The sequence below is a fragment of the Drosophila bipectinata genome, chromosome 3L (assembly GCF_030179905.1).
Source record: "Drosophila bipectinata strain 14024-0381.07 chromosome 3L, DbipHiC1v2, whole genome shotgun sequence".
Classification (NCBI taxonomy): domain Eukaryota; kingdom Metazoa; phylum Arthropoda; class Insecta; order Diptera; family Drosophilidae; genus Drosophila; species Drosophila bipectinata.
Window position 1 is genome coordinate 19,445,399 of NC_091738.1, and position 27,771 is coordinate 19,473,169.

Here is a 27,771-nt window from a genome sequence, read left to right on the forward strand (position 1 = left end):
AGTGGCACGTGAAAACGACTGGGTTCTGGCTTTCGACAGGCACGGAGTCATAAATTAAATGAGTCGTCGATTACCGGCATTTGGCTAAGAGACTCCTACGGCGGCTCATGGCTTTTGAATCACTCGGTGCGATATCTGGTTCCTGTATGCAAATTGGACAAAAGTGGTTGCTTCGGTTCCGGCCACAAGACGCGATGATGGAAAGATCAAAAACATATTTAACTGCCGATATTAATTTTCTATTTGCATTAACATAAAATAGGAGTTCGTTAATTTCATAAATATAAGCATTATCACAGGGAGAACTGCACTATATCGAAATTAATATCGATGTTGGTCCGCATAAATCTGCCACGCCCTTGTCATTGATTTATGAAAATCCTTGATTACCGATCCATGGTTAGAACGATGCTTTTCAGAAACAAATGACACATTTTGCAAGTCAAATCGCCGACGCAATAGACAATGGCCCCAAATGGCATAGCAGTCAATAATGAATGTTTTCGCGGGAGATCAAATTTATGTATGTGAAACCTGAGACCAAAGACCTGAGACCAGCGACAGAGCAAAGCATTATTAATTACATTTTAAATTTCCTAATAACCGTAAAAACACACAATAAATTGTTTTCTTTTTTGTTGGCAGCTTATTATTATTGTTTTGGTTGGATTATGAAAAATACTGCCAAAAGTTTTCTATGTTTCATCTTTTTGCTGCCCGATGACAAATATTCCATCAATCAATGCAAGTGAAAGGCAACGGCCAAAATGATGTCACATACTCGGATAAGAACTGTTTCAAAGTGGGTTGAACTTTATCAAAAACGGAGTTTTATGTACCATTTTATTCAAAGGTAACATCTTTACAATGTCTGTTGGCAGTTGGAATCAAAAATAGCCTAACCATTTCCTGTGCTTGTGCCACTTAATCTTTTTGGGCCGTCCTTGATATCGAACAAATCATTTTTATTGGCACTGCATCTTTGGCTCAAGTGGCTTCATTCACTTGACTGTGGCAGGTGAATGTATTTCCCCACACACATACGCACCACCAACGGAAATGATGTATGCCCAAAAGCCGTTAAATTTGCTTATTGTTGCCACTAAGGTCAAGAGAAGATACAAACAATCGAGCCAGCAGCAAAAAGCCAAATTAAACGACTGAACGAGAGGGCTACCAGGTCGGCCGAAAAATTGACACGATAAAGTCATGTTTATAAAACTTAAGAAGGTGTTCATTCAATCGTTTAATTGAATTTTTGATATTGTAGCAAAATGTCAAAATGATTGGAAGCTCTATTTGCCTATTGACTTTTATAAGTGGTGGTCTTCTTAAAGAGTTTTTGCCTGGATACTTCTTAGTATGGCCAAAGTCACTTGGGTGTAAAAATATTGTTGTTTGATGCAGTAGCCAAAACAAAAGAATTGGGTGAAAAACCTTGAAGTTATTGTATGGTGCATGTGTTAAAATTAAAATAGTTTAAATATATATTTAAATCACACTTAAATTAAAGTTAGGAGTCCCTATTAAATAAAACCAGTTTAAAAACAAATGTTTTTCTTTTATGAGTAACAAAAAACAAAAGACTTAGGCAACAAACTTAAATATCTCTATATAATAAAATTTAAAATATTTTACATTTAAATCAATACAAAATTTAAGTTAAAATTATGAAAATAAATCTTAATGACGCCAATTTAAAAACAGTATTTATGTTTTGAAGAAGACAAAACAAAAGACTTAGGCAACGAACTTGATGAGAACAATTTTTTCTTACTCGTAGAAAATATCTAGAAAAAATGTATTATCCAGAAAATATTTCTAAAATTATTTTGTCTATCCACACTAAGAAAAATTAGTTAATAAAAATATAATTTAATAATATTAATATACATTTTTTTTTTAATTTAAATTTTCTAAGGTTGATATGTTGAGTTTGTCTTTTCCCAGACACAAATGATAATCAATATAAGTAGCTTAATTATTTTGTAAATTAATTATTTTCTAATTTAAATATATCTGTTCCATTTTTTATCTATTTTTCAAGGTATAAACTGAATGTCTTTAAGTGTCTTTTGTGATTTGTCAGTGCGTCACGGCTCGTGACGACACCAAAGTGATTGTCCAAAGGGTTCCAGTTCCATCGGCAGCTTCTTCTAGTGCCTATTTCTTCTCGTATCGTTTCGTTTCATTTAATTTAAATTTTGATTTGAATTGCTGCTGATAGCTATTGCTGATGTTGTAGTTGTTGCTTGGTGATGCTGAGTAGTGTTTATATTATTGTTGTTGCCTTATTTATAACGCGGTGTGCGGTTTGTGTCTCATCGGGTTTTGGTTTTTGGCGGTCGCCGACGCTCTGCCCAAACTCTCTTGGACTTCTCCACGTTGCGAACTGAGCTGAACTGAACCGGACCGGACGGACGGACCGCAACGGCGATATAGTATAAATTTCATGCCCACTGACCAGCTCATCATCATTTGTGCTTTGAACTTCTTAAGTGTAAATTGCTCGTCCGCTTCTGCTCGAGAAAATTTCGTGATCATCCGTAACTAAATCCACAAAAAAAATAAAAATGGTATGTGATCCTGGCGGCAAGGATACCGAATCCTAGTGATCTGTCTTCAATCAGGATATGAAGTCAGTGATAAAAAAAAGTGAACCGTGAACAGAACCCAAAAATAAACACTATCCTCAAGTGCTCCCCAACCCAAACTCAAGTGTTCTAAACGACTTCATCAATTCTGGCATCCCGTTTCGAGTGGCCCTCGGGACTTGTGAAGCAAAACACCCGTGTTTGGCCTCTGGCAGGCACATAATTATGCTCCAGACCGCTCCATAAATAGCCAATCCACTCACTTTTTAAACAATTTTACACTAACTACAAAACGGTGTTAGAAGGAAATGGAAAGAATATCGCCTAAAAATGGTCTAGAAAAGCTTGGGAAGATAATTTGTATTCTTTTTGGTTCTTAAAGTTTTTTAGTTATTATTTTTATTACAAAAAATCATTTAAAGTTTTTTGCTATGTTTTGTTTTGGCCTAATAGTTTAAGAATTAATTAGAAAATGGGTTAAATCACATATTTTTTTGAGAATATTTTTAATATTTTAATATATAATTATGTAGTAAATTTGGATCTGCTTCTGTTTTCTTGTGTTAGTTCATTTTGGAAATTTTTATTTTCATTATAATTATTATTATTTTTAATAGTTGTTTTCCAAAAAATCTGATGAAACATTTTTTAATAAAAATCATAATATTCAACTCTAGAAATTCTTCGTTCTGTTGGCCTTGGCCCTTTTGGGAGTTGCTGCGGGCGCCCAGCTGCCCGACTCCGCCACCCAGGGACCCAATCCTCAAGATATTGCCACTCCTGAGCCAGAGTACATCGACATTGAGGATCCGGCCCCAGTTGCTGCCGCTCCTGCTCCCCGCCCTGTGATTGCCGCTCCTGCCCCCCGTCCTGTTGTTGCTCCTGTGGCCCGTCCCGTGATCGCCGCTGCTCCCGCTCCAGTGTACCGTCAGGTGGCCCGCCCCGTTGCCGTCGCCCAGTCTTTCGTGCAGCAGCCCATCCAGCAGCAGATCGTGCAGCGCGCCCAGTACCTGTCGCCCGTGGCTCAGCAGGTGGTCCAGCCCCAGCTGGTGGGCCACACCTACAGCAGCAAGAGCGGCTACCAGTACCGCCGGCCAGTCTATGTAAGACGCTTCTACCGTCTGCGCCGCTACTAAGACGGAGGCAGCTAGCTCTTAACTCTATATATATTTAAAAACCATGTTCGACAATCCTAGTAATTGCTCCTAATTTTTGCCCTTCTCTTCCTTCTCCTCCTCTTCTTCTACTCACCTGCCCGATCACCGACCTGCTCTATCCGCACCACTCCAAATCAATTCAATCCAATCCAACCCGAATCAAGCATTAACCTATGTATATCCAAACCCAGCACACATTACCTACGCACTGAACCCCACTATCCAAAAATCCAAATATCCAACTATCCAAATATCGCATCTAACAATCCTAATAATCCTAGAACGAACGAGAATCGACAAACATGAACAAGAACATAACATTATCAAAAGCATAAAGAGCGAAGTACAAAGAGACAAATGATGTTCTATAGACAAAGATCGAAAAACCAAGTATTCAGTTATTGTTGAATTGCCAGATAAAGTACGAAATAAATAAACGTAAATTATTTGTAAAAATGATAAACAAATTTTTGTATATTTCATTCATCTGCCAAGGCCAATTTGCCATGGCCCATGGGGCTCCATCCGTGGGGATGGAGATAAAGCAAGAGTATCAGGTTTTAATTATATTATTCACAGCTCATCAAGGCACAATAAAGTGTGTCGAAATTGTACAGAGATTCGTTCTCGATTTGATGAGTGCCCCCCGTCGTTGGGAGATTCTCATTAATCATGGAATGCCATGGGGAAAATGTTCACTTGAGATCTGATATGGACATTTGCATACGGAAGCTGGGCAGAAGAATGTTCGTATGTATCTGCGCACCGAGGCCTTATTACCTGGGAAATAATATTTTTGTTGCGTGGTGCCTGGTATTAAGTGGTTACCGTGGCTGCCTCTTTGGGCCCAATTAGATATCATTATTTATGCAGGCTCTTGCATGACTCTTGACGGTTCGTAAATCCAAAACTAGTCGCAACGCAAACAAATATAAAAACATAAATCTACTGGAATACTTTCAAAATACATTAAACTTAACCGGTTTAAGCTTCTGCTAAACCTGCTAAACCTAAAAAGAAATAAAACAATACTTTGAAACATAGACAAATCAGAAGTGTAAACAATCCATTTTGAAAAGCCCGATCCGTGTCCGTACGGGTGGCCACTGGCCAGTTGGATGTGTGAGACAATGTGTTATTGATTGATGGATTGATTGTCACTTTGATTGCCTCGCTTGGCTTCTATTCAGGGGCATTAAAAGTCGCTTTTGTCCATAAACTATGACAAACTGGGTCTCGATCGACTCGCTCCTTTGTGTGCCATCGATGACAGACTTCGAGGCAATTGAGGTTCTTCCGTCTTGGCTGGGATTTTTCACAGTCCCCCGGGTCAAGTGGATATTATAGACTCTAGCCTTGGATTTGTGTTATTAATTACAACAACTTTTAATTACATAAATAGCCTTCAGTTTTCTTAAATTGTGTGTTGCTTGTGTCTTAACATCTTTATCGATTTGAATGGAAAGTATGCTCTAAAATTAAGAGTTAACGCGTCCTTTAAATGCTTAATACTTTTTGTTGTTCATTGATTCACAAATTTGTCAAAAACTGTTATACTACAAAGCATGTTGCATAAATTCAGGCGGTCTGAAAAAGTAGCTTTGGATATTTTTTATTCTGTTTCATTTTTATACATTGCCTGAAAGTACATTAGGTTTTTTTTTTAAATTAAATAAAAATAGGGACAGCTTCGCTCCTTATTAGAATAATATTTGAAGATTAAAATTAAAACTTTTTGTCTTTAATATCTGGATTATACATGCTACAAAAAAAAACATGTGACATCAGATCTGTTACATTTATTTTTAGACTTTACAAATAACAGTTGGGGTTGGTATGGTTTTAAAATAATATATTTACTTTTTAAAAATTAATAATTCTGAAAAGAAATTATTATTTTATATTTTTAGGTCCAATCTGTGAAACTGATTCATTCAATTCATTCATGCCAACGGTCATGTATATTTTTTATAGAAACACAGTGTAATTTATGCAGATACTTCCATTTGAATTTATACATATTAAACTAATTTGAAATTGAAATGAATTTCAACGTGCCGTTTTAAAGGATTAATGCTCATAATTTAGAATGACGTGTTTTTCACATCTTATTAATAAATAATTTGTGTCAGACTCACTTGCATTTAAAATTTAAATAAACCATACAGATTCACAGAAAGATTCATTTTTATTGCACTGGTTAACTGGCCAATAAATAGTTCTGACGTTGGCTAGAATAATCTGAAATACAACCAGCTCTCAATTAGCATTTCGTATATAATGCAACAGCAAAAATATCGTGCCAAAAATGAGGAAACAAATAGTTGGTTTCATTAGTGGCGAATAAGAAACAGGCTAGACCGCCTGGTCGACTGGGGTCATCAGTTTTGCTTTCTAAAATCAATGATGAGCTCGATAATTTATGGACGATGTTTATTAAACGGCGCTACTAGGAGCAACAACCGTAGATAAAGCTCTTAAGTAAATCACATTTAGGCGTCCCATCCAAGATAAACGTAATAATGTAATTAATTTGAATTTGCTGACAGAATAGAGCGGGTGGTAAGGTTAAGAAAACAAAAATGAAACGAGTTCCCAGCCATTAGATCATGGAATCTATTTAGCATAAAAGCAATTCATTTTGTCAACAAACATTCTGCAAGTTAGTACTTCTTCGCCGTCGATGGCAGCCCAAAAACGTTCATGATTCCACTTCCTGATCGTATTAATTTCACTTTCACAGCAGCGGGGGCGGACTCAAAAAAGAACTGCGGGGGTTCAGAGCTATATCTTCACACCTTCAACAATGCCATCGTTTGTCTGGAGCAATTAAGCCGGTGTCATAAATTATAAGAAGTCGTTTAATGAAGCTAAGCCACATCGCGGTCCATAAAATTAAAGCTTATAGCCGTTATGGCTCCCAAGTTCAATTACTCATTCGCTTGGGTTTGTTTGGGATGTCAATAAATCAAGCCGGAATTGGCGAACAGAGCATTACTCGATCCCAAAATAGTTTGGCCAACATCGACTGTATTGATCATGAATGAAACTGTTGTACCCTCTCAATAATTTTATTTTTAGATGGCCCAGAGGGTAATTAGGCTGTCGATCAAAAGCCACTTGAGCCGAGTTCGTGGTCTCGGATAGAATTTCCCCCACTTGGAGTTCAAGTTCAATAGCAGGATCCAGACTCTGGGAATATACGTTTTCACAGTGCTAAGCTTTATTGGTATTTTGCATATTTTGGGTACAGGCTGAGCTCGTTAAACAATAAATAACTATAGGTAAACACGACACGACACATTCGAAGACAACAAACAAATGGCTGAGGATGAGCTTCTGGCTTAGAAGAGGAATGGCTGTGCGGGGGCATCGTAGTGGTAGCCATCATCGCTCTTCGGCTCCACGATCTCCTGGGGTGGCAGGTAGGTGTTCACGGGCTCCTCCAGGGGGGCAGCGTACGAGGGGATCGGGATCTTGAAGGTGGGCACCACAGGAGCCACATACTTGGGAGTGGGGGCAGCCACAGGAGGCAAGTAGGCTGGCTTGGGTGGAGAGACCTTCACCACGGGAGCAGGAACAACAACGGGGGCAGGTGGCAAGTAGGCGGGAGTGGGTGGCTGAACCTTGACGACTGGCGGTGGGGGTGGCAGGTACACTGGCTTGGGGGTCTTTACAACGGGGATCTCGGGCTTCACAGTCACGGGAGGCAGGTAAACCGGAGGAGGTGGTGGTGGAGGACGGGTCACTGGCTGGGGAGGCAGGTAAGTGGGCGCCGGGGTCACCACCACACGGGGGGTAACGGGAACCGGGGGCAAGTACTCCGGAGCAGGGGTGGGCAGCTCGAAGGGAATGCTCGGGGGATCGTAGTTATAGCCAGGATGATCGTGGTGCTCGTGGCCGAACAGATGGGAGACATCGGCGGCCACCAGAGCCAGACTGCAAACGGCCAAAATAAGGAGTTTCTAGTGAAAGAGAAAAATTATTTTAGTTTGAAATCCAATCGTGTATCCTTGGTCGCCAATCCACTAACCATTTTCAGTAGGAGAACGTTCTTGTTGCGACGACTGCTTCTGCCAAAGTGATACAGTTTCCGGCAAGTGCTTCTTTATTTATACAGTTAGAGAACCGCGCCGAGTGGTCGCCATAAACATAAAGAGATCTGGTCTCGGCATTACCATTACCAGTACCAGTACGCCGACGCCGACTCTGACTCCACGAGAGACGATCTGGCAGCCGACTATATGGCCGATATGTCCGACTATATGGCCGTAGTATATGGCCTGGCTGTCAGCTAAGCGGCGTTTAGGGGTCTCGCCCCTTTGACAGCCGGTATTGGAAATTGGCATTCAATTTTTTATATATTAAATCTCTTAATTCGAAGTCATCTTGTTGCGTTGGCTTTTGTTTTTGGCCCGGCCAGATAGCTCTTTATGGCTGCTGGCCATAAACGTGTTGGGTTTTACGATCGCTGCTGCGTTTGCAAAGTATTTAAAATAGTTTTGGTGAGGCAACTATTGGAGTTAATAGTTCAGCGCACTACGGAGGTGACGAATGGCTTTTTGAGACCGACCGGATATTTGAAATCCTTTGGGTTGCCAAGTCAGCCAACTCAAGTCTCCTTGAGTCAGTCATTTGATCCACCAATTAAGCTTCATCTAAAACACTTGCCCCATCTTTGGGCCAACATTGAAAGAGGTCGCCTGTCGCTCCACAGCCGCAGGCTGTAATTGACTATTAGCGATTTGGGTTCAAATCGAATCTTTCTGTAACCAGACGACGCATCGCACAGGTCCACTTTTATATCCAACATCATTTTTCATCCAAAAAGACACTAATTATACACTCGGCAGGTGATGATCAAGCTAGTCTAAAGCCAAAACTAAAAATGAAACTGAAACCGAAACTAAAATTAAAGTTAAAGCCGTCTGGCTACTCCGGTTGATTGGCCGCAATTAGATTTGAGGGTCAGATGGAGGAAACCCATCGGAGTCCCTCGGGGCAGGGTGACAGAAATTTAGTCCACACTTTTTGACTTTGACCTTGAGTGGTGTGGTGAAAGAGTTCAATAGACTGTTGCAATGCCTCTTGGGTTTGGGTTTCATATTGCTTTTAATGTGTGTAGCTTAAAACTAGATGCAGTTTGTATGAGAGTACGTGTTGGGGTGCGACTTTGGGTGGATATCCTAGTGCCTGAATCGGCGCAGAGGCGGCTTGTAGTGGTATCCCGGCTCGGCATCGTGGATCTCGTGTGGCAGAGCACTGGGGGCGGGTCCCAGGGGTAGAGCGTACGAGGGAATAGGGATGTGGAAGTCCACCTCGGGCTGGGGTGGCAAATACTGCGGCTCGGGCTTGGAGGGGGGCAGGTACTTCTCAACTGGCTTGGAAGGTGGCAGATAAAGGCCCTTGGGTGCCACTGGTGGTGGTGGAGGTGGTGGCGGCAGAGAGGGAGCAACCTTGGGCGGCAAATACCTTGGAGCCGGGGCAGGGGGCAGGTACTTCTCCACGGGCTTGGCAGGAGGCAGGTATTTCACTTCCGGCTGAGCAGGAGGCAGATAGGTGGGCTTGGGAGCCAGGACTGGTGGTGGAGGTGGTGGCGGCAGGCTGGGAGCAACCTTGGGGGGCAGGTACTTTGGCGCGGGCTCGGGAGGCAGATACTTGACCTCCGGCTTGGAGGGTGGAAGGTAAGCCGCCTTGGGAACCACTGGCGGAGGTGGTGGTGGAGGCGGCAGGGAAACCTTGGGAGGCAGGTACTTCTGGCGTGGCTTCTCCGGAGCCTGGTAAGTGTATCCGCTCGGGATGTCGAACTTGGCTTCGTGGACGTGATGATGGTGGTGGTGGGGTTCCGGCTTGAAGCTCAAATCGATGTGCAGGTCGTGATGCTCCAGGTCGGAGGAGGAGTGATGATCGTGGGAGTGATGGGAGTCGAAGTGATCGTGGTGGTGGTGGTCCAAGTGTTCGTGGTGGTGGTGATCATAGTGATCGTGGTGACCGCCTCCATACAGGTGGGACACATCTGCTCGCACGCAGATGGTGAGCCCTGCAAGGGCTGCCAGGATCAGCATGGGTTTCTGAAAAAATAAATGGGTTAATCCGACTGATGAGGATGGTCCTGCTCCTGCTGCCTACCATTTTAATCGGTTTTAATCCAGTGGCTATACTTCGATGATGCTGCTGCTGCCGATAGCCGACCACTGGTAGTAATGTCAATCAAGTCGATGGTCAAGTCTTTTATACCCCAAAGACGAGCCCAGCTTCCTCAACTCGCGTCGGTTTTCTTCACACTTTTCTTGGTTTTCATGAACTTGAGGCAGGCCAATTATCGGCGTGTGTGGTGGTATCTCTGCCCGACGACTGGACAGAAAACAATTAATGCCATTTCGGCCAAATTAGTAGCTGCACAACAAAGCCGCAGTGGGCGCCAGAGTGGATGAAGAAGCCAGCTCATGAATATGCAGTGGATGCGTCGAAATCTTGAACAATTGGCGGTGATTGACTCGGGCCATCTGGACAACGTTGTTTTGGTATATTGGTATATTTCGTCGACCCATCCCATATTCCGGAGATAGTTTTAATGGGGTTAACAAAACAGCATTTATTTGAGATAATATTAACTTATGTAAAGCTAAGCCTAGTTGAACGATTCGACAAAAAACAAGACGGATCCGGGGAAATCTTCCGAGTTCGGTGGTTGACTTTGGTGTTTGTTATTCGATTAGAAAATGAAGGGTTCCACGGGTGCCTCGTAGTGGTAGCCGTGATCTGGTTCTGGTGGTGGTGGGGGAGGAAGGTAGGTGGGTGCCGGTGTGGGAGCAGGAGTTGTTGTGGTGGTGGTAGTGGTGGTTGGAGGTGGGGGAGGGAGGTAGGTTGGGGGAGGTGGTGGCGGCGGAGGAGGAGTTGTGGTGGTAGTAGTAGTGGTAGTGGTTGTGGTTGTGGGTGGAGGAGGAGGAAGGTAGGTTGGTGGGGGTGGTGGTGGTGGCGGGGGTGTCGTCGTGGTTGTGGTGGTGGTAGTAGTTGGTGGTGGGGGAGGTAGATAAGTAGGCACTGGCTTGGGAGGCAGATAGGTTGGTGGTGGCGGCGGTGGGGGTTCCGTGGTTGTGGTTATCACAAATGGCACCACCGGCTTGGGATAATCGTAGCCGTAGCCCTCATGTTCCTCCAAGACTTCCAATGGCAAATGTGACACATCTCCGGCAGCCAAAGCGAAAAGGCAGGTGGCAAGTATAAAGAATTTCTAAAATAAGAAAAATGTTCAAGTCCAGGACTGATATCCGAGCATCCATGTAAACTAAAACACTTACCATCTCTTCGTGGTTGTGGATATGTCTCACACCTTGAGCTCTTAAACCGCAAATGATTGACCATTCGCACCGACGGTCGTTTATTTATAGTCAAAATTCTAAAACAGATCGATACTGTCCGTGGACCTAAAGGCCAATTATTATCATTTAAATCGATATAGCTCTGCTAGCCTTACGGCATTCTTTGTATCGGTAAATGTATCTGTATCTGTATCTGTACCTGTGTCCGTATCTGTAGCGCTATGTTTATATGAATGATTAGCGCCACAATGCTGTCTATTGCCGCAGCTCCTCTGTCAACGTCAGCGTCAACGGCTCCGTCATTGTTTTCGGATTTGTTTCTTCGTTTGGCTCGGAGCTCTGCAACCATTATGCCTTTATGGGGGTCCCACTGTGGGCCTTTTCATCAACGTCGTCACTTGGGTTGGAGTTCAGGTCGGTCTGCCGCCGTTACCGGTGCGGTTATTGTTACTGTGTCAAAAGTAAGCCTCCGCTTCCGACGGTTCGCGGCTCAAAGGGCTCTTACAGTGAAAAATATCCAAATTGTTACCATTTTTAAAAATCGCTGAAATAATATGATATTAAATTACATGATATCCACGGATCAGTTATTGTGTACCTGCTAAAAATTTAGCTAACAACTTATAATCTATATTCCTTAAAACTAAAACGAGCTTATAAAATAATTGTTGAGTAAAATATGTTTCGACTAAGCAAGAAAGGAGACTGTTTGTGTGATGTGTTTTCTTGAAACAGGAGTATGAAGTCTTCATAAGTCATTATCAGCAAAATTAAGTTAAACTAGATTACTAAGGTGACTAGATTAGTAAGGAAGTAATGCTGTACAAATTCAACGACAAAACATTTTATAAATATGACCATAGTATAATTTTCTAACATATAATTTTCCACAAAAAGAATAAAGTCATCACAGTCAATCAAGTGCACTATATAGAATAGGTATCAATTATTTCGATTTTATGCCAAAAGAAGCTTTTTATTTAAATTTTAAGGTAAATAAATTTATCACATAATACAATTTTTTTGTGTTTAAATTAATTAATTCATTAGGTATTGTCCAAAGGCAGCCAGTATGTTTGATCTTAAAATATATAACATGTATTTCTATATTTTATATTGTATTTTAAAATTAATATATATAAGTACATTTTCTTATATTTTTTTCAGTGCAGATGAAGAGTTAGTTCCGCAGCTGGGAGCGTTGTAAGCGTGCTCTACTGGCTGTCATAAATCATTTAGACTTCATTTATAATAATTATGGCGCGCGCTGCCTTTTGCAGCTCAAGAAGTTGGAGTTTTATTTTTTGTCCGAGTGATCAGCGTTTCATGGACAGCGCTGGACAATGAAGCTGTCCACTGCTGCCTACTGGGACATGATCTTGCGGAAGTGATCCGCTTGCAGATCAATGGAGATGGCCAGAGCAGAGGCGTCTAAAATGGAGGCCCTCAGGAGAAGAGGCTTAAGAACACACTGAATTATGTTATAAGTTCTGGGTTCTTTTTTGTTGTCGGATTAATTCTAACATCGTTTTAATGGTAGCGTTTAATCAACTAATTAGTGGGATTAGCGTCTCGCGTATCGATTCTTTAGACAAACAGAAGATACTGACTGGTCTGGTTCAACTATCACTTTTTGTTTCATCGCATGCCAAAATCTATGAGGGTTGTTGAACCGCCCGCCTGCTGCTGATCGATTGTCATAAGTCTTGGCTGGTTTCGGACTCAGATTCGCATGTCGGATGGCGTGTGCTCGCGTTTTGCCAAAATGCGCGTAATTTATGCCACATATGTATGAAATTAATTGCTCTTCTTTATGGGCATTAGTCTCAGCGTTGGCTAGGCCTGTGTTTTTTGTTTTTTTAATTGTTTGCAAATTTTTAACAGTCACTAACCGGTTTGGTTTTGATATGTGACATTTTTTTAATGCTATGTTGGGCTTTATGAGACCACACAACCGCCCAAGCTGTGAATCTCGTTCTAAGTCACGTCCAAGGCAAAAGCTATTTAAGCCCTGACCAAGGGCTGCCCCAGGTGAAAGGAATATAGTATCTAGATTTCGGTTTGATTTTATTTTTATCTTTATGAGGCTTTGGTACATAAATTCGATTTAGTTTTAAGGTATTTAGCTCTTGAAGCGCCTGCTGGGCTTCTGGTACTTGTAACCGTGTACGCTGCTGCTACTTTTAGTATTTGAAGCGGCACTAATCACTGGCTCCTCGGGTTCCGGATCGGAAACATCGGCTTGGCCCAGTTCCGCATCGGATGGGGCCACGGGAATGACGTCCTGGGGAAACTCCTCGCCAGTGGGAAACTCATTGCTGACCTCCAGCTCCAGCTCGGTGACCTTGGGCACATCGTACACAAATCCATTACCGGATCTCACCAGCTGCGATACATCTGCCCTGACGCTTAGACTGATGACCAGAAGTATAAAACAGAGCATTTCCAAGCGCTGAAAGAAAATGAAAAAAAGAAATCAAATAGTTTTAGTTTCTTTAATATATTTATGGAATGTGTAGCTTAAGTTTTTGCATAAAAAATAATTTTTTGCAAAAACCTCTTTCATAAAAATATGCAAATTTAAATGTCATTTTGATGGGTTGGTTTAGGTTTATTAATCCGATTTAACTAGTTTTTAAATTTTATATTGATATGCAAGTGGGATTTTAAGAGCCAGCTCCTCAATACAATTGCTTACCATTTTCAAATTGATCTGTAGCCGGTTATTACTTGGAAAGGGATCTTTATAAGAATGCCGTAATAGTTTCTGTCTTTACTGCCTTTGGAACGTTGCTCAAACGAATGCAGGCGCCGGCGTTGGGGCCCAAACTATTTATACTTCTATATGTTCGCCTCATTTGCCTCACTTTATTAATTGCGCCAAAACGCCGATCGTGATGACTATGCTGAAGCTAAAATTCAAAACAGAAACCGAAACAGTGAGCGGCCCTACATAAATAAACAAACAAACAAACAAAGCTTCAGCGCTGGGTCGATGTCTTGGCCCAAGTCATGGTGGTGCTGCTGAGGTGCTGGTGGTGCCGCTGGTGGCGGTGGTTGTGCTACTGCTGCTGATCGAACACTCCACTAAAATGCTACAACATCTCCATCGGCATCGCCATTGCCAAGGCTAAGACTTGTTTTGTGGGGTCAAGTGTCAGTGCGTTGATTTGTTTGAGCTTGGCAGCGATTTGTATTCCAACTAATGATTCTTGGCTGGCAGAGCTGTTGACTGATTTGTATTGTGATCCGACTGGTGGTAGTAGCTCCGACTGCCATTCAATTATGCAGCCCAGCCCGAAAAAAATCAATTTCCAATAAAAGAGCATAAAACCAGCCTTTCAACAGGTTTCCCGTTTCATTAGCGCTTTACGGTTGCAATTCGCAGCCGATCGCACAATTTATCTATGTCAGTCGCGACATTTTGATTATACATCTATATAATGTAGTAAGCATCGCCTTTGTGAGGACATTGCAAGATTGATTGCATTATCCGTTTGGTTTTTAAATAGGTAAATTTATCTACCGGGAATTCCACTTGCTGTTAATTTGCAACGGGATCTGAATGGAGACACACCCACTTATTAATCAAGCAAAGAAAGCGAAACAAGTTATTTCGGAACAATAGACTGTTTTTTTTTTTAAATTCATTGTCCAGACAAATGTTGAAACGGATAACTTTCGTTACGGAAAGTTTCAAGTTTAATTATATTAATTTATGTTAAATCTTATGGATATTATTATATCTAATCCACGTTAAAATATATATATTTAACACTATCTACAAGCAAGGAAGCATGGTATTTTGCTGAAGCCTCTTTTCAAACTTTATCTTGCCTACTTTTGGGAGTATCTTAAGCTTCATAATAAACATAGCACATAGTTCGGCGTGTTTTAAAATATATCTTATAAATACACACACATAAGGGCATTGAAAGTTTTTATTCGAAGACCATTTAGTGTTGATTTATAATTAGTACCCGCCCAAACCACAATTTTTTATAAGATGTATGGTGAATCCCCGGTAGAAGCTGCTTTTATGACGAAAGCAAGCCGAAATTGAAATCTATTTTTATAATTTATTGTGGATTTAGGCAAATGGTTTCACAGAAAAACATGTATTTGATTTGTGCACACGTGCCATAATTTTTTCATTCCCCTGCAAAAAAAAAGTCTGTTCCAAAATCAAATATTTTCTTAATTATAAACCTATATATAAAATGGCATATTTTCGAATAGTTCTGAGTCCAATATTATATATATTTTTAGAAATTGAATGAACCCTAACGAAAATTATTGTTATAGAATTATAATGCTAATTTCAGGCGGAGCCGAATTGGATATACCCTTGCAGTTAAGATAGGATACATATCGCAAATATCAGATATAGTTGGCCGATCCTTATGAGAATTTTATAACATAATCAATTTATTACAATAAAAATTATAAAAAAAAGTTCCAAGCTTCTTTCTTAAAAAATACCAAAGATGGTATTTTTAGCAAATACAATTTACGATCCATTATTCATTCATAACCTAATGAAATTGGGTATGTCGTGTTTTTTTGCTAAAAGTAGAATTCGTACAAAATCAAAACTTTCTAACTCTAAGACACCAAAGTACTAGTATTTCTGATCAATCAGTTATATTGCAGCTTTAGGATATAGACGGCCGATCCGGGCCGTTCCAACTTATAAACTGCTAAGGAAAGAAGGGTGTGTCCAAATCTTCAAGTCTTTAAAAGCTATCTATCAAAGCTATCTTTAAAACTAAGAGTCTAGTTTGCGTAGAAACAGAATGACGGACAGACAGATGGACAGTCAGACGGTTAGACGAACATGCTCATATCAACTCAGGAGATGATCCTGATCAAGAGTATATATATTAGAAGAATATATATTCATATGAATATATCATAGGGTCGGAGATGTCTCCTTAACTGCGTTGGACACTTTTGACCAATATTATAATACCCTCTGCAAAGGTTTAAAAAGCTTCGCACCAAAAGCCAAAGTTGAGGTTCAGATTTTCAGGAATTCCGTGTGATATACGGAAACCAAACTGAAAGGGAATCTGAAAGGACTAGGACTTGTCTCTTCTTGTTTCTTTTTTTTTTTTGGTGCTCATATATTATTTAGTTTTTTATAAAAAGAGTAAAAATAGATAAAAAGAGTTTGATTAAATATAAAACTGGGTTTACAAATTTGATTTAAATGATTCTATATGGGATTGAGTTTACTATAATTAAAAACAAAACGAAGATATTACTATACCTCCCACAAATTCTACAGATAAGCAGAGGCTTGCCGTTTTATCTTCTATTGGTTATTGTCTTTTTTGACATGGCAAGAGGTCTGATAACAAATTTAGAATATATCATAGATTGTCTTATTTGAAAGATAATGTCGGAGCATCTTCAGATAGTATTCCGCGAAAGATATATTGCTTCAATGGGATCTTGACTATAGATCAGTTATACTTTCATCATTCGACCAGAAGCACCTTCTAATACAATGGATAGTTTAAATATTTTAAGCCTGAATGACGATTGTTTGTTGGCCGTTTTCAAGTATCTCGGGATTTTAGATCATCTCAATCTTCTCAGGACTTGCCTTAGATTTCGTCAAATCCTTCTGCAGTCGCAATATTCAACTTACCCGGTATTCCACAAGACCGATGCACAAATTAAGCCCGTTCTCTACTACTCAAATACAGCCTTCAAGGTTCTGAGGATTCTTAACAATAATGTAAAGACCCTGGGAGTGATTCAAGGACACGGCGAGGACAAAGAGATCGTGGGGAATATTGTAAAAGACTTCCAGATACTCAAAATAGCCAAAACTAAAATTCGTAAGCGGGAGTGCATCGAGAACTCGCTTCATATGACGGATGTATTTAGGTTCTCCAATAGTAAGTTTTAAAATGGCATCGCAAGAAATCTAAATAAATTCTTTTTTAGTCTTTTCAGGGCTTGATTATCTAAGCATTAATGTCCCCTCTTGTATCTGCTACCTGGAGGAGTTCTTTCAAACAATTCCCGATCTAAGGGCGTTGCGACTTTCAGGCTACGCCAAGTGCTCGACAAGTATCATGACTATCAGGAAGTCCTTTCCCAACTTGAAGGATCTCTCAATTCGGGGGGGATACCTTCGCAACCGATCAGACTTTGAACTAATCGCTCAAATGAAAACCGTGACGAAATTGTCTTTAAATGTTGGAGGAATTGATTGTTTGGCTCCTCTGGCGGAAATGACTGAGCTCCATTCGCTTTATCTGGAAAACATATGCGGTTACATTTTGGCAAAAGATATTATAGAAATAATAAAAAAGTGTAGGAAATTGGAGTTTTTGTACTGCTACCATATAAATCACGGTGATCGGCCCCAGGAGTCCGTCGCTAATATGTTCAGGATGATCAAAATCCACCGAGATCCCACCAAACAAAAACCCCTGCAACTTTTTGCCTATCTAGATCCTCCGCTTTCCAACGAAAATGTAAGTATTATCCGAATAATAAAGATTCCTTTTGAGATCATTATATTTTTCAGAAAATTCTCATCGATAAAGCCTACTTTGAGTATCGACCACGGGACTAGCAGCCTTGAAAGTAAAAATCCTTTTTAAATGTTACTCAGTGTTTTTATATTTTTTATATTTAAAAATGTGACCAAATTCCAAGAAAAAATTTAGGGCTAAATGCTTAGGCCTGTTAGGCCATCATTTTTGCCGTAAATGTCAAAATGGTAACCAGAACTTTCATATAAATAGACCAGGCTATCGTGTTCAGTTCAGTTGGTTATGGGCATTGCTGCCTATAACAGCTCCCAAAATTAAATTTATTTTTGGAATTTTTATTTTCATTTTTATTAAATGAGTTCTTATTTTCATATATTTTTATATTTTTTTTATTTCGTTTACGCAGGCAGCTAGATACCATTTTTCTCCTCGTATACACCATCTGCCTAATATTTCGTAACTTTTCGTCATCTTCTTTTCTTCTTTATTTTTAAATTTTTTAAATTTATTCATTATTTTGGGACCCGTATTCGAATCACCTAGCAATCAAGCAACTGATGAGAGTCGACGTGAAGAAGACTTAAATTTTCCGACATATTTTTATATTGTTTTATTTCGTTTCGTTTTATACACCATCTGCGAGAGCTTGTAACTTTTCGTCATCTGAGCTCTTCTTTTCTCCTTTATTTTTAAATTTTCTAAATTTATTTATTATTTTATTATATTCGAATCACCAAAATACCTTAGACATCTTCAGGTATGACATGCCGTCATACCAAACATCATAAGACACATCAAATTATTCTTTTGCTTACCAAAAAAAAAATATTAAATTTATCCCAAAATTAAATTTATTTTTGGAATTTATATTTTAATTTTTAATTTTTATTTCATTTTTATTAAATGAGTTTTTATTTTCATATATGTATTTTTATATTTTTTATTTCGCTTACGCAGGCAGCTAGATAATATTTTTTTCCTCGCATACACCATCTGACTCATGGTTTTTAACTTTTCGTCATCTGAGCTCTTCTTTTCTCCTTTATTTTTAAATTTTTTAAATTTATTTATTATTTTGTGACCAGAATTCGAATCACCAAAATACCTTAGACATCTCAAGGTACGTCATACCATCATACCAGACATCATAAGATACACCTTCTTTTGGTTACTTCCTTTTGGTTCCTTTTTTTCGATTTATCTCTGTTTCCGAGTCTTCCTTGTAGCATTTTATGAAAGCGTTCTTGTTTGCGTACGTGGGAATTTTGAGTTCTTGGGAACATCCTTTGTTCCCTAGTCCATGGTACAATTATACAAGGTAGTGCTGTTCATTTCTTGTTGATTAACCTTAAAATGGAGCATTGGGCTTAAAATGGTTCTATTATATTAAAAGAGTTAAAATTGTTTTTATACGATAATTTTTAATATATTTAATTTTTGTTTTTGTTCAGGTTATTAAATTGAAAATATGTACCATATACGATTTCTTAATGTAAAATTTCTATATAATTTTCTATAACATAATTTTCGATCGATCGTTTCAATGAATTGAATGTCGGACTTTCTCCCTGCCGGTCCTAATAATATATTTTTATACATGTATGTTACTTATATTTTCTTTGTATTTATTTTTATTCAATAAAAAAGCGTTATATTTCTATTCGTAATATGATCCAATGGGACCCAATTTTTGTATGGATCAGTGGCTCTGAAATAGTTTTGTTGACCATAGGTGTGCGAAATGAATTCTTTTCAGAATTTCCGATCACATAAATATAATAAAGCACTTGATTATATGAAGCCAAAAAGCATATCAGGTTTTAGTTTGGCCGGTTTAGCATTCGCCTTATCGGTTTCGCTGTTCAAAAATAACTATAGCATAGAAAATTAAAAACGAGTATTTTTAAATCGTTTGATTTATTGTTAGACAGTTATTCACAGTGGATTCGGCTTTTCTGCGAAAGGCCAAGCCACCGATTCACAATTCGTTCCCATATATGGCTAATACTTAATCTGAGTATTTACAATGAGTTGGATCAGCTTAATATTCGAACGAGGGCTGGGGGTCGTTGGGGTAGCTGTAGCCCTTCTGCACGGGTGCGGGGGGCAGGTACTCGACCTTAGGAGGAGTGTACACGACGCGCTTGGTTGGCGGTGGTGGGGGTGGGGTGTACACAACGCGCTTGGTTGGTGGTGGTGGGGGTGGGGTGTACACAACGCGCTTAGTTGGCGGTGGTGGTGGGGGTGGGGTGTAGACGACGACCTTCTGGGTGGGCACGGGGACGTGCACAACAGGTGGCAGGTACTCGTTCTTGGGGGCGGGAGGTGGTGGAGGAGGCACGTACTTCTTGGTTGGTGGTGGTGGTGGTGGGGGAGGGATGTACTTCTTGGTTGGTGGTGGTGGTGGTGGGGGTGGGATGTACTTCTTGGTTGGGGGAGGCACATACACTGGTGGGGGTACGGTGGCCTCGAAACGGATGGAAGGAGCTCCGTAGTGGTAGCCATCGTCCTTCAGGATACCAGTGGGAGGTGGTGTGTAGACGACCTTCTTCGGTGGTGGTGGTGGGGGTGGGGTGTACACAACGCGCTTGGTTGGTGGTGGTGGGGGTGGGGTGTACACAACGCGCTTAGTTGGCGGTGGTGGTGGGGGTGGGGTGTAGACCACGACCTTCTGGGTGGGCACGGGGACGTGCACAACAGGTGGCAGGTACTCGTTCTTGGGGGCTGGGGGTGGTGGAGGAGGCACGTACTTCTTGGTTGGTGGTGGTGGTGGTGGGGGAGGGATGTACTTCTTGGTTGGTGGTGGTGGTGGTGGGGGTGGGATGTACTTCTTGGTTGGGGGAGGCACATACACTGGTGGGGGCACGGTGGCCTCGAAACGGATGGAAGGAGCTCCGTAGTGGTAGCCATCGTCCTTCAGGATACCAGTGGGTGGTGGAGTGTAAACGACCTTCTTCGGTGGGGGTGGTGGTGGTGGGGGAGGAGCGTGGTAGACCGGACGAGGAGTCGTCTTGGGTGGCACATAGACGACTGGGGGAGGGGCCGACTCATGGGGCACCGGCACGTCGATCACGAGGGGAGTACGGGGAGGGGCGTAGTGGTAGCCATCCTCCTGCAGGTTGTTGCTGTGCGAGAACAGATGCGACACATCTGCGCTGGCCACTGCCACCAGGGCGAAAGCGATGAGAAGTTTCTGGAGGAGGGCAAGAGCGAATTATATTTGTATTCCAAAGGCTGTAGTCCACGGTCTGCACGGTGCCAGCTCGGCTTTTGTATCCACCACCGATTGGCTTGCGATCCTTACCATTTTGCTCAGAACCAAATCCACACCACGAATGTAGAAATGTGACTGTGCCGTATCCACTCGGCTCTACATTATTTATAGTTCAGCGTCTCAGGATGGCCAAAAAAGATGGCTTACGGCAGAAGCTTCTCGTCTTAGCCCCGAAAACTAAACAGAACCTGCTTGGGTTGGTTAACCGGCTGCCGTCGCAGCTGGGGCTGACGTCGCTGCTCTTGCTCTTGCTGGCAGCACGGCAGAACGACACCCATAAACTTTTTCGATTTCGGTCCCTGCCCGATTCCCGGCGTTATACATTTTAGCACGATGGGATTTAGTGGCAGCACAACAAACACAAACGGGTAACCAAATCAGCAGGCGACAAATTTCAGACCTGGCCAGCCAGAATGGAATATAGAATAAGCGTAGCCAAAATACGCAAATGAGCGTGTGTCTAATAAAAAATCATAATCCAAAGAAAGAAAGAAGAATAAAACCAAACTTTGGAATATATCTGATAACGTAAAAGCTGAGACAACTTTCTGTGGTTAAATAAAAAAAGTTTTAATTTGAATTCAAGAAAAACCGGTGATATATGGCGGTTATCTTGGGTGAAGTTAGTGGGTATTGCGAAATAAATGGCCAACAATCATAGGGGGTAGTGCGGTTTCCGCTCGGGTGCGCAATTCCACTCGAGCACTCAAGCTAAGACCGATAAGTTGGCAAATATTTGGCTATGTGATCGATAACCCAGCGGGCGGGCATTCTTCCTTATGGCATCCAATTTGTCTGGCCTATCGCGATGATGGAACCGCTTCGCACTTTACGACACAGACAATGGCACTCTTTAACTGATCCCATCGCATAAATCTAGTTTAGAGCCACGTTTTGGGCTGGTTAGCGCGACGAAAAGCATAAATTAATTTCGCATTTATGTGGTTCTATGACTCTGTCAAATAAAGCTACTTTGGAATGTTTTATTTATGAGAGCAGGGCGAGATTTGCATAAATTCTCCAAAGTTCCGCCTGAATCGAAGCGTGGCTCAGAGGGCCACACAGCATCTTTCTCCCAAGAGATTTCGCAATCACTGGCCAAGGGCATCGAAAGTCATTCCAGATGAATGACTACATCTACTTTAAGGAGGGTCAGTTTTCAGCTGTAACCGGTTCGTGATGCATTCCCCTTCCAAATGACCTTTGCCTTGGATAGTGGCAAGGACAGCAACTTTCTGTTCACACTCTTAACCCACCCGGCATTCCTGTTATTAACTGCTATTTTTAGGTCGTTTTTGGGCAATTGACAAATCGAAATACGTAAGCAAAACTTGCAATATTAAACTGATTTTTAATGGCGATCATTTGAATTCCTTGCCCCAAAACTCGATTGTTATACAATCGGACCAAATCTTAATTTAATCAATTCGAATTTGCCGCCATAATCGCCCACAAATCTTTCTTTCGCTTGATTGCTGTGTTAATTGTTTCTTGTCACAAATCCATTTATTCTCTTCTATAAGCCCCTCATACTTGGATGGTTATGACGCTAGAGATGATTGACTTCGAAGAATCCAAGCGCTAGGTCGATCGTTGAACTTTCCACGCCTGGCGCAATTAATAATTTCATGCCGTTCTTTTTTTTAGAATTTTAGGGGATTTTTTAAATAATTTACATTTCAAATATGGTTGCGCAATCTTTAGGGCGAATCTGAGAGATACGCATGCATACTAAGTACTAGTTTATATTCTGGTTTTCGGATTTAGTTTCTACGTCATCGTTTTGAAATCGAATGTCGTCAATCAAGTCACAGTCATAGGAAACTCGAAACCTTCAGTGCCGTTACTCATTCCGAATTTCGATCTTGGACGATTCATCTTCCAAGCCAATTTGTCGGTTGACCTGATCTACCTAACTCACTTCAAAGTTTCCGGCACTGGCATCAGTTCTCAGGCCATCGTGTAGCTAATATTAAAGATTAGCTCTGATTACTTCATCCCGAATCAAAACACATCACTGTTGCTTGTGGTTTAATTAGATGGATCTTGGGTAAATGCCACTCAACGGTAAACGGGTTTCAAATCTGCATTCAAGCTAATTTTTGTATATACAAGGTGTACATATATGGACCACATATATGTATGTATTTATACATACATCATCTAAAGAACGAATTTGTTTAGCGTTTTGTTGAAATAGCCAAATATGTGCACGGCGAAACACGCGTTGCCTTAGAATCCAGTCGGATGACGGGGATCGGATCGGAAATTGCAGAGCCCAAGTCCCGAAACCGGTTCAATTAGTTTAGTGAATGCTATAGAATTTAGTGTTTATAAATTTCACATTAGGCATAATTAAGAACAAGTTTGTTCTATTCATACTTATCATCGAGAACCCTAGACAAAACCGAAACCGAATTCCTGCCTCACTCGGTGCATGCAAATAATTTTGAAAACCGTTTATCAAACGCAACACAAGACACCCCCTAATGCTAGACATTAATCTTTAAAGAGGAGAGATTTATATTTTATGTATATTTTTGAGGGGAGTAGAATCGATTAGCTGGTTAGCTGCTGGCAACGGAAGCCACCGTAGCGCGGTAAGCTAACTAAGTTCGAAAATTTACCGCAAGCCTGGCAAATTTTTAAATAGAATCACACCAAAGGCACAAAACAAAAAAAAAAAACCGAAAATCCCAAAAAAAAAAACAAAAATTAATTAAAAATACAGAAAACTCTCAATTTTTGCCGTATAAATCTGCATTAAGAGCACATAAATTCGGAATATAATTTAACAGTAACTATACAGGGGTGGTTTGTGTCATTGCTATGTGCTAACATATCGTTAACAGGGTTCTGTTGCTAACATTCTATTGTTTGATATTGTTAGAAGTATGTTAGAAAAACTTGTTTCAAAAGTAGATTAAAATCTAGGGTATTTGTTTTTGACACATTTTAACTATTAGGTAGACAGTTTTATGTACTGTGGATACCTGCTAATGATTTATTTGTTTAATTTTTTTGTGGGTACGAGTTCATTAGAACTTGTTACATCCAAATGAGACCCAAAAGTTAAGAACCCGTTTTGATAATATTTGCCAGACAGACTTGTAATTTTCCAAATTACTGAAATTAAGGCCCTACATTTCATTATAAAATACCCTCTCTGAAAAGTACACATCACCTACAGTTGCTTAGATTTTGTTTATGAATTTCTAAATGGTAAACCTTATGGTAAACATATGTATGGTAAATCATTATAACAATCTTTTACCCTTAATCGTATTATATTTAAATATATCTATATTTGTAAATGATAAAAAGACAACTTTTTTTCCCAAAAAATTAGTAAAGCCATCCCAGTTAAGGGTATTTCAACTGCGGCTTGGTAGCAAAACAACTCATCACCTCGCTAATTATTTGTTGGGTCATAAAAAAGTGAAAGCATCTTGGCAAAGTTTACTGCCATACTAAATGGCTTTTATGGACTTGATCCGCTCCTTTCAAATACCAAATCAGAAATATTCTAACTCATATTGATACCCAAAATTGTTTTATGGCAGACATGGAACCTGTGCCCGGGCTACTGATTATTTACGATCGCTCTGGTAATCGCATTTCGCCAGACTCTTGCAATCTTTTTGTATGCAAATATACAGATCTTATTATTATTTTCGAGTATATATTTTATATATTTTGGATTCTCCCAAAATGTCTTATAAATACCAAATGTTCCGCTTGAAAAAAACAGTTTAATTGTTTGACTTTGAGAGATCAACATGGTGGGTGTCGAGCGGTCTGGATTTAATTAGTCGGAGGAAAGGATTAATGGAAAGTTTTATCTTATTACAGCGCGCTATCTTTGCTGTTTTGGCTGTGACTTTGTTGGGAGTGGTCAGTGCCACCTCCCTGTCCAGGACCTACTTGCCTCCGTTGGCCCAAGTCCAGGTGGTGCCTCAAGTCCAGGTGGTTCCACAAGTCCAGGTGGTACCTCAGGTGATCCAACGCCCAGTGGTGCATCCCCAAGTGGTGGTGGCTCGTCCAGTGGTGGTGCCTCAGCGCACTTACCTGCCCCCAGCACCCAGAGTGGTGCCGCAAGTGATTCAAGTGGCTCGTCCTGTCCCCCAAGTGGTGACAGTTGCTCGTCCAGCTCCTCATGTGGTTTCTGTGGCTCGCCCTGTTCCCCAAGTGATCTCTGTAGCTCGTCCAGTTCCCCAAGTGATTACCGTGGCTCATCCTGCTCCCCAGGTGATCTCCCTCCCGGTGCCACGCAACACTTATCTACCACCAGCCGTGGTCTCTGCCCCACGTAACACCTACCTGCCACCCCAGTGAGCAGCTGCATCATCATCATCGAAAAATCTAAACAAGCTGCTCAACAGGTTTGTGGTTTAACCCACGCCGCCAACTATATTCTAATGCTAATTCCCGATGGCAGAGAAGAAATGCAAAAATACTTTTTATGAGTTTATTTGCATGTCTGACTCTACTCCATTTGCATATTCCAGAATTAGTGAAGAATAGGTTGAAAAACAAACAATAAAGGTAGCGCAGATAGATAAACAAAGACTTGTGTTTAAATTTATTTCATAGCTGACACTGAGGGCGTGAACGCCAATAAAAGTATTAAATAAAAAAGGGCTCTAGAAGCCATTAACCCCATGAGGAAACATTTCGGGCCAGAAAATATTCAAGCTCTTCAGTATCCAAATGTGATCTTGAGACTCTGAAAGCAATTAATCAAACAGTCAATCAATCCAGTTAGCAGAACATTAAGTCATTAGCTTTGGCTTTAGAGCAGGCCATTTTGCTGTGCTGCCTAACTGGATAAACTTTATGGCTAATTCTGATAGTTTATGACCAGTTAAGTGGCATATGTCTTGCCCTAGATTGCATTATAAATAAGTCTCCAATGAAACAGCTACTGTTCAAGTGTTTAGATTTAGTCACAGCTGTGATAAATTAATAATCTGTATTTTATCATTCAACTCGGTAACATCAAGACCCCAAACTAAACTATCAGGTTTGCGATAATTTTGTTTTGGCGAAAAGGAGAAACAAAAAACATAACAATAATGCTGTGATATGGGTATTCTTATGAATATTTATATTCCGCATCTACAAGCGAATGACAGAAAAAAATTAGAGTTTTTTAATCCAAACTTCGTGGCATACCCATCTACCTACCACAGCTGATAAAAACAAGCCACATCTGTGCGGATGGTCGAGGCATCTGCCTAATTAAACAAATTTTTCGACGCGAAAAACGCTCTGCCGTTCCGCTGATTTATGATATGCAGCACTTCCGTTTGGGCCGCGAATTCTCTAAATCGTATAAAAGTACAGGAGCCATGGCCAAAAGACATTATTCGATTTGTCTAGCCGCAAGCAAACAGATCTGCGAAAATGGTAAGGATATGACCAGCAGCTCCTCTGTGGATAAAAAATTGAACAGAAAGCTTGGAAGTTATATGAAATATATTATTTACAGAAATTCTTCATTTTGACTTTGGCTCTGGTTGGCTGCGTCGTCGCCGAATCCGGCTATAACTATGCTGCCCCGGCTCCCGCCCCAGTGAGGACCTATTCTGCTCCCCACCCGGCTGCCTCGGCTCCGGCTCCTGTTAGGACCTATGTGCCCCCAGCACCTGCTCCAGCTGCCTCTGCCCCGGCTCCCGTGAGGACCTACGTGCCACCAGCACCAGCCGCCTCTGCCCCGGTTCAGTCCTTTGCTCCTGCTCCCGCTCCAGTCGCTGCTCCCGCTCCCGCTCCCGCTCCAGTCTTCCAGCCTGCTGCCTCTGCCCCAGCTCCAGTGAGGACCTATGTGCCCCCAGCTCCTGCTGCCTCTGCTCCTGTTCAGTCTTTCGCTCCCGCACCAGCTCCAGTGGCCGCCCCAGCTCCAGCTCCCGTTTTCCACGCTGCCGAGTCTGCTCCTGCGCCCGCTAGGACCTATGTGCCCCCTGCTCCAGTGCGTCACCAGGTAGCTGCCTCTGCTCCCGTCCAGAGCTTCGCCGCCCCCGCCCCAGCTCCCGCTCCAGTCCAATCCTTTGCTCCTGCCCCAGCTCCCGCCTTCGAGGCTTCCGGCCCGGCTTTCGAGGCTGCTGCCTCCGCCCCAGCTCCCGCCCGCTCCGGATACGATTACAGCCAGCCCGCCGCCAGCAACCAGGGCTACAAGTACAAGACCGTTCGTCGCCGTGTCTACAAGCACCGTGCCTAAATATGGAACTCGATGACTCGACCTCAATAAAATCGCAATGAAAATATATACACAAAACATGCGTTATCATTTCAAAGCCAGAAATGCAAAATTAAGCAAGACTTGGCACAAAAAACCTATTAGGCATGCAAAGAATGAGAAGTGCAATAACCTTAAATCATTTTTGATGTCTATTAATTGTGTTTAGATATTTTTGAATGAACAAAATGACTTCATCATTAAACAATACGAATCAATTATTTCCATATCATATTTCCTTCTTCCTAGATCTCTAAACTATTAAATCTAGAAAATGGGTAGAACAAAATATTGTTTATGAAGCTTATTTTTAAGCTTAGATAAAAAATTACAACAATTTCTAAAAAAAAATTTTGGTCAAGCTTTGGGTACAACCAATAAACAAGAAAGGAAAGCTAACTTCGGGCGGAGCCGAAGTTTATATACCCTTGCAGTTAAAACCGGATATATATCGCAAACATCGGATATAGTTGGCCGATCCTTATGGCAATAGGAATATATAATCCAATTTTTTACAATACAAAATCTAAAAAAAATCCCAAACTTCTATCTTCAAAAATACGAAAGTTGATATTTCTACCAAGTACCATTTCCGATCGTTCAGTTATATGGCAGCTATAGGATATAGTCGGCCGATCCTAATGAAATTTGGTAGGTCGGATCAACTGACCAAA

At 41.1% G+C, this 27,771-nt stretch overlaps 9 protein-coding genes and 1 long non-coding RNA gene across 11 annotated transcripts; 4 read left to right on the top strand and 6 right to left on the bottom strand.

The window, feature by feature from the left end:
- The first annotated feature begins 2,465 nt into the window (after nucleotides 1-2,465).
- On the top strand, nucleotides 2,466-4,218 carry LOC108132576 (cyclin-dependent kinase inhibitor 1C). 2 transcript variants are annotated; one of them, XM_017252013.3, is made up of 3 exons: nucleotides 2,466-2,576; nucleotides 3,272-3,697; nucleotides 3,916-4,218. In XM_017252013.3, the coding sequence occupies exons 1-3, from the start codon at nucleotides 2,574-2,576 to the stop codon at nucleotides 3,919-3,921; spliced, it is 435 nt and encodes a 144-aa protein (XP_017107502.2). In that variant the 5' UTR covers nucleotides 2,466-2,573; the 3' UTR covers nucleotides 3,922-4,218. The 2 variants fall into 2 exon arrangements, with proteins under 2 accessions (XP_017107502.2, XP_017107501.2); XM_017252012.3 differs by having other exon boundaries at nucleotides 4,033-4,218.
- A 2,734-nt stretch (nucleotides 4,219-6,952) lies between these two features.
- LOC108132597 (uncharacterized) lies at nucleotides 6,953-7,858 on the bottom strand. Its single transcript, XM_017252039.3, has 2 exons — nucleotides 7,785-7,858; nucleotides 6,953-7,716 (listed from the first exon to the last, which is right to left on the bottom strand). Exons 1-2 carry the CDS (start codon nucleotides 7,785-7,787, stop codon nucleotides 7,096-7,098), a joined length of 624 nt encoding a protein of 207 aa, XP_017107528.2. The 5' UTR covers nucleotides 7,788-7,858; the 3' UTR covers nucleotides 6,953-7,095.
- Nucleotides 7,859-8,844: 986 nt separating this feature from the next.
- On the bottom strand, nucleotides 8,845-9,991 carry LOC108132589 (uncharacterized). The gene is made up of 2 exons (XM_017252031.2): nucleotides 9,881-9,991; nucleotides 8,845-9,822 (listed from the first exon to the last, which is right to left on the bottom strand). Exons 1-2 carry the CDS (start codon nucleotides 9,881-9,883, stop codon nucleotides 8,938-8,940), a joined length of 888 nt encoding a protein of 295 aa, XP_017107520.2. The 5' UTR covers nucleotides 9,884-9,991; the 3' UTR covers nucleotides 8,845-8,937.
- Nucleotides 9,992-10,326: 335 nt separating this feature from the next.
- Nucleotides 10,327-11,824, bottom strand: LOC108132586 (uncharacterized). Its single transcript, XM_017252028.3, has 4 exons — nucleotides 11,672-11,824; nucleotides 11,273-11,617; nucleotides 11,053-11,178; nucleotides 10,327-10,985 (listed from the first exon to the last, which is right to left on the bottom strand). The coding sequence occupies exons 3-4, from the start codon at nucleotides 11,053-11,055 to the stop codon at nucleotides 10,467-10,469; spliced, it is 522 nt and encodes a 173-aa protein (XP_017107517.2). The 5' UTR covers nucleotides 11,056-11,178; nucleotides 11,273-11,617; nucleotides 11,672-11,824; the 3' UTR covers nucleotides 10,327-10,466.
- A 1,299-nt stretch (nucleotides 11,825-13,123) lies between these two features.
- Nucleotides 13,124-14,326, bottom strand: LOC108132599 (uncharacterized). The gene is made up of 2 exons (XM_017252041.3): nucleotides 13,772-14,326; nucleotides 13,124-13,525 (listed from the first exon to the last, which is right to left on the bottom strand). The coding sequence occupies exons 1-2, from the start codon at nucleotides 13,772-13,774 to the stop codon at nucleotides 13,196-13,198; spliced, it is 333 nt and encodes a 110-aa protein (XP_017107530.2). The 5' UTR covers nucleotides 13,775-14,326; the 3' UTR covers nucleotides 13,124-13,195.
- Nucleotides 14,327-15,111: 785 nt separating this feature from the next.
- LOC138926412 (uncharacterized) lies at nucleotides 15,112-17,574 on the bottom strand. Its single transcript, XR_011442928.1, has 3 exons — nucleotides 17,433-17,574; nucleotides 16,346-17,345; nucleotides 15,112-15,232 (listed from the first exon to the last, which is right to left on the bottom strand). It is a non-coding gene; the product is annotated as an uncharacterized lncRNA (long non-coding RNA).
- LOC108132581 (uncharacterized) lies at nucleotides 16,586-17,713 on the top strand. Its single transcript, XM_017252019.3, has 3 exons — nucleotides 16,586-16,982; nucleotides 17,032-17,567; nucleotides 17,621-17,713. Exons 1-3 carry the CDS (start codon nucleotides 16,586-16,588, stop codon nucleotides 17,666-17,668), a joined length of 981 nt encoding a protein of 326 aa, XP_017107508.2. The 3' UTR covers nucleotides 17,669-17,713.
- Nucleotides 17,714-19,513: 1,800 nt separating this feature from the next.
- On the bottom strand, nucleotides 19,514-20,937 carry LOC108132545 (uncharacterized). The gene is made up of 2 exons (XM_017251978.3): nucleotides 20,893-20,937; nucleotides 19,514-20,781 (listed from the first exon to the last, which is right to left on the bottom strand). The coding sequence occupies exons 1-2, from the start codon at nucleotides 20,893-20,895 to the stop codon at nucleotides 19,630-19,632; spliced, it is 1,155 nt and encodes a 384-aa protein (XP_017107467.2). The 5' UTR covers nucleotides 20,896-20,937; the 3' UTR covers nucleotides 19,514-19,629.
- A 3,687-nt stretch (nucleotides 20,938-24,624) lies between these two features.
- On the top strand, nucleotides 24,625-25,438 carry LOC108132542 (cell division protein ZipA). The gene is made up of 2 exons (XM_043212051.1): nucleotides 24,625-24,644; nucleotides 24,715-25,438. Exons 1-2 carry the CDS (start codon nucleotides 24,642-24,644, stop codon nucleotides 25,195-25,197), a joined length of 486 nt encoding a protein of 161 aa, XP_043067986.1. The 5' UTR covers nucleotides 24,625-24,641; the 3' UTR covers nucleotides 25,198-25,438.
- Nucleotides 25,439-26,249: 811 nt separating this feature from the next.
- On the top strand, nucleotides 26,250-27,079 carry LOC108132541 (skin secretory protein xP2). Its single transcript, XM_070279583.1, has 2 exons — nucleotides 26,250-26,271; nucleotides 26,354-27,079. Exons 1-2 carry the CDS (start codon nucleotides 26,269-26,271, stop codon nucleotides 27,077-27,079), a joined length of 729 nt encoding a protein of 242 aa, XP_070135684.1. The 5' UTR covers nucleotides 26,250-26,268.
- Nucleotides 27,080-27,771: the final 692 nt, after the last annotated feature.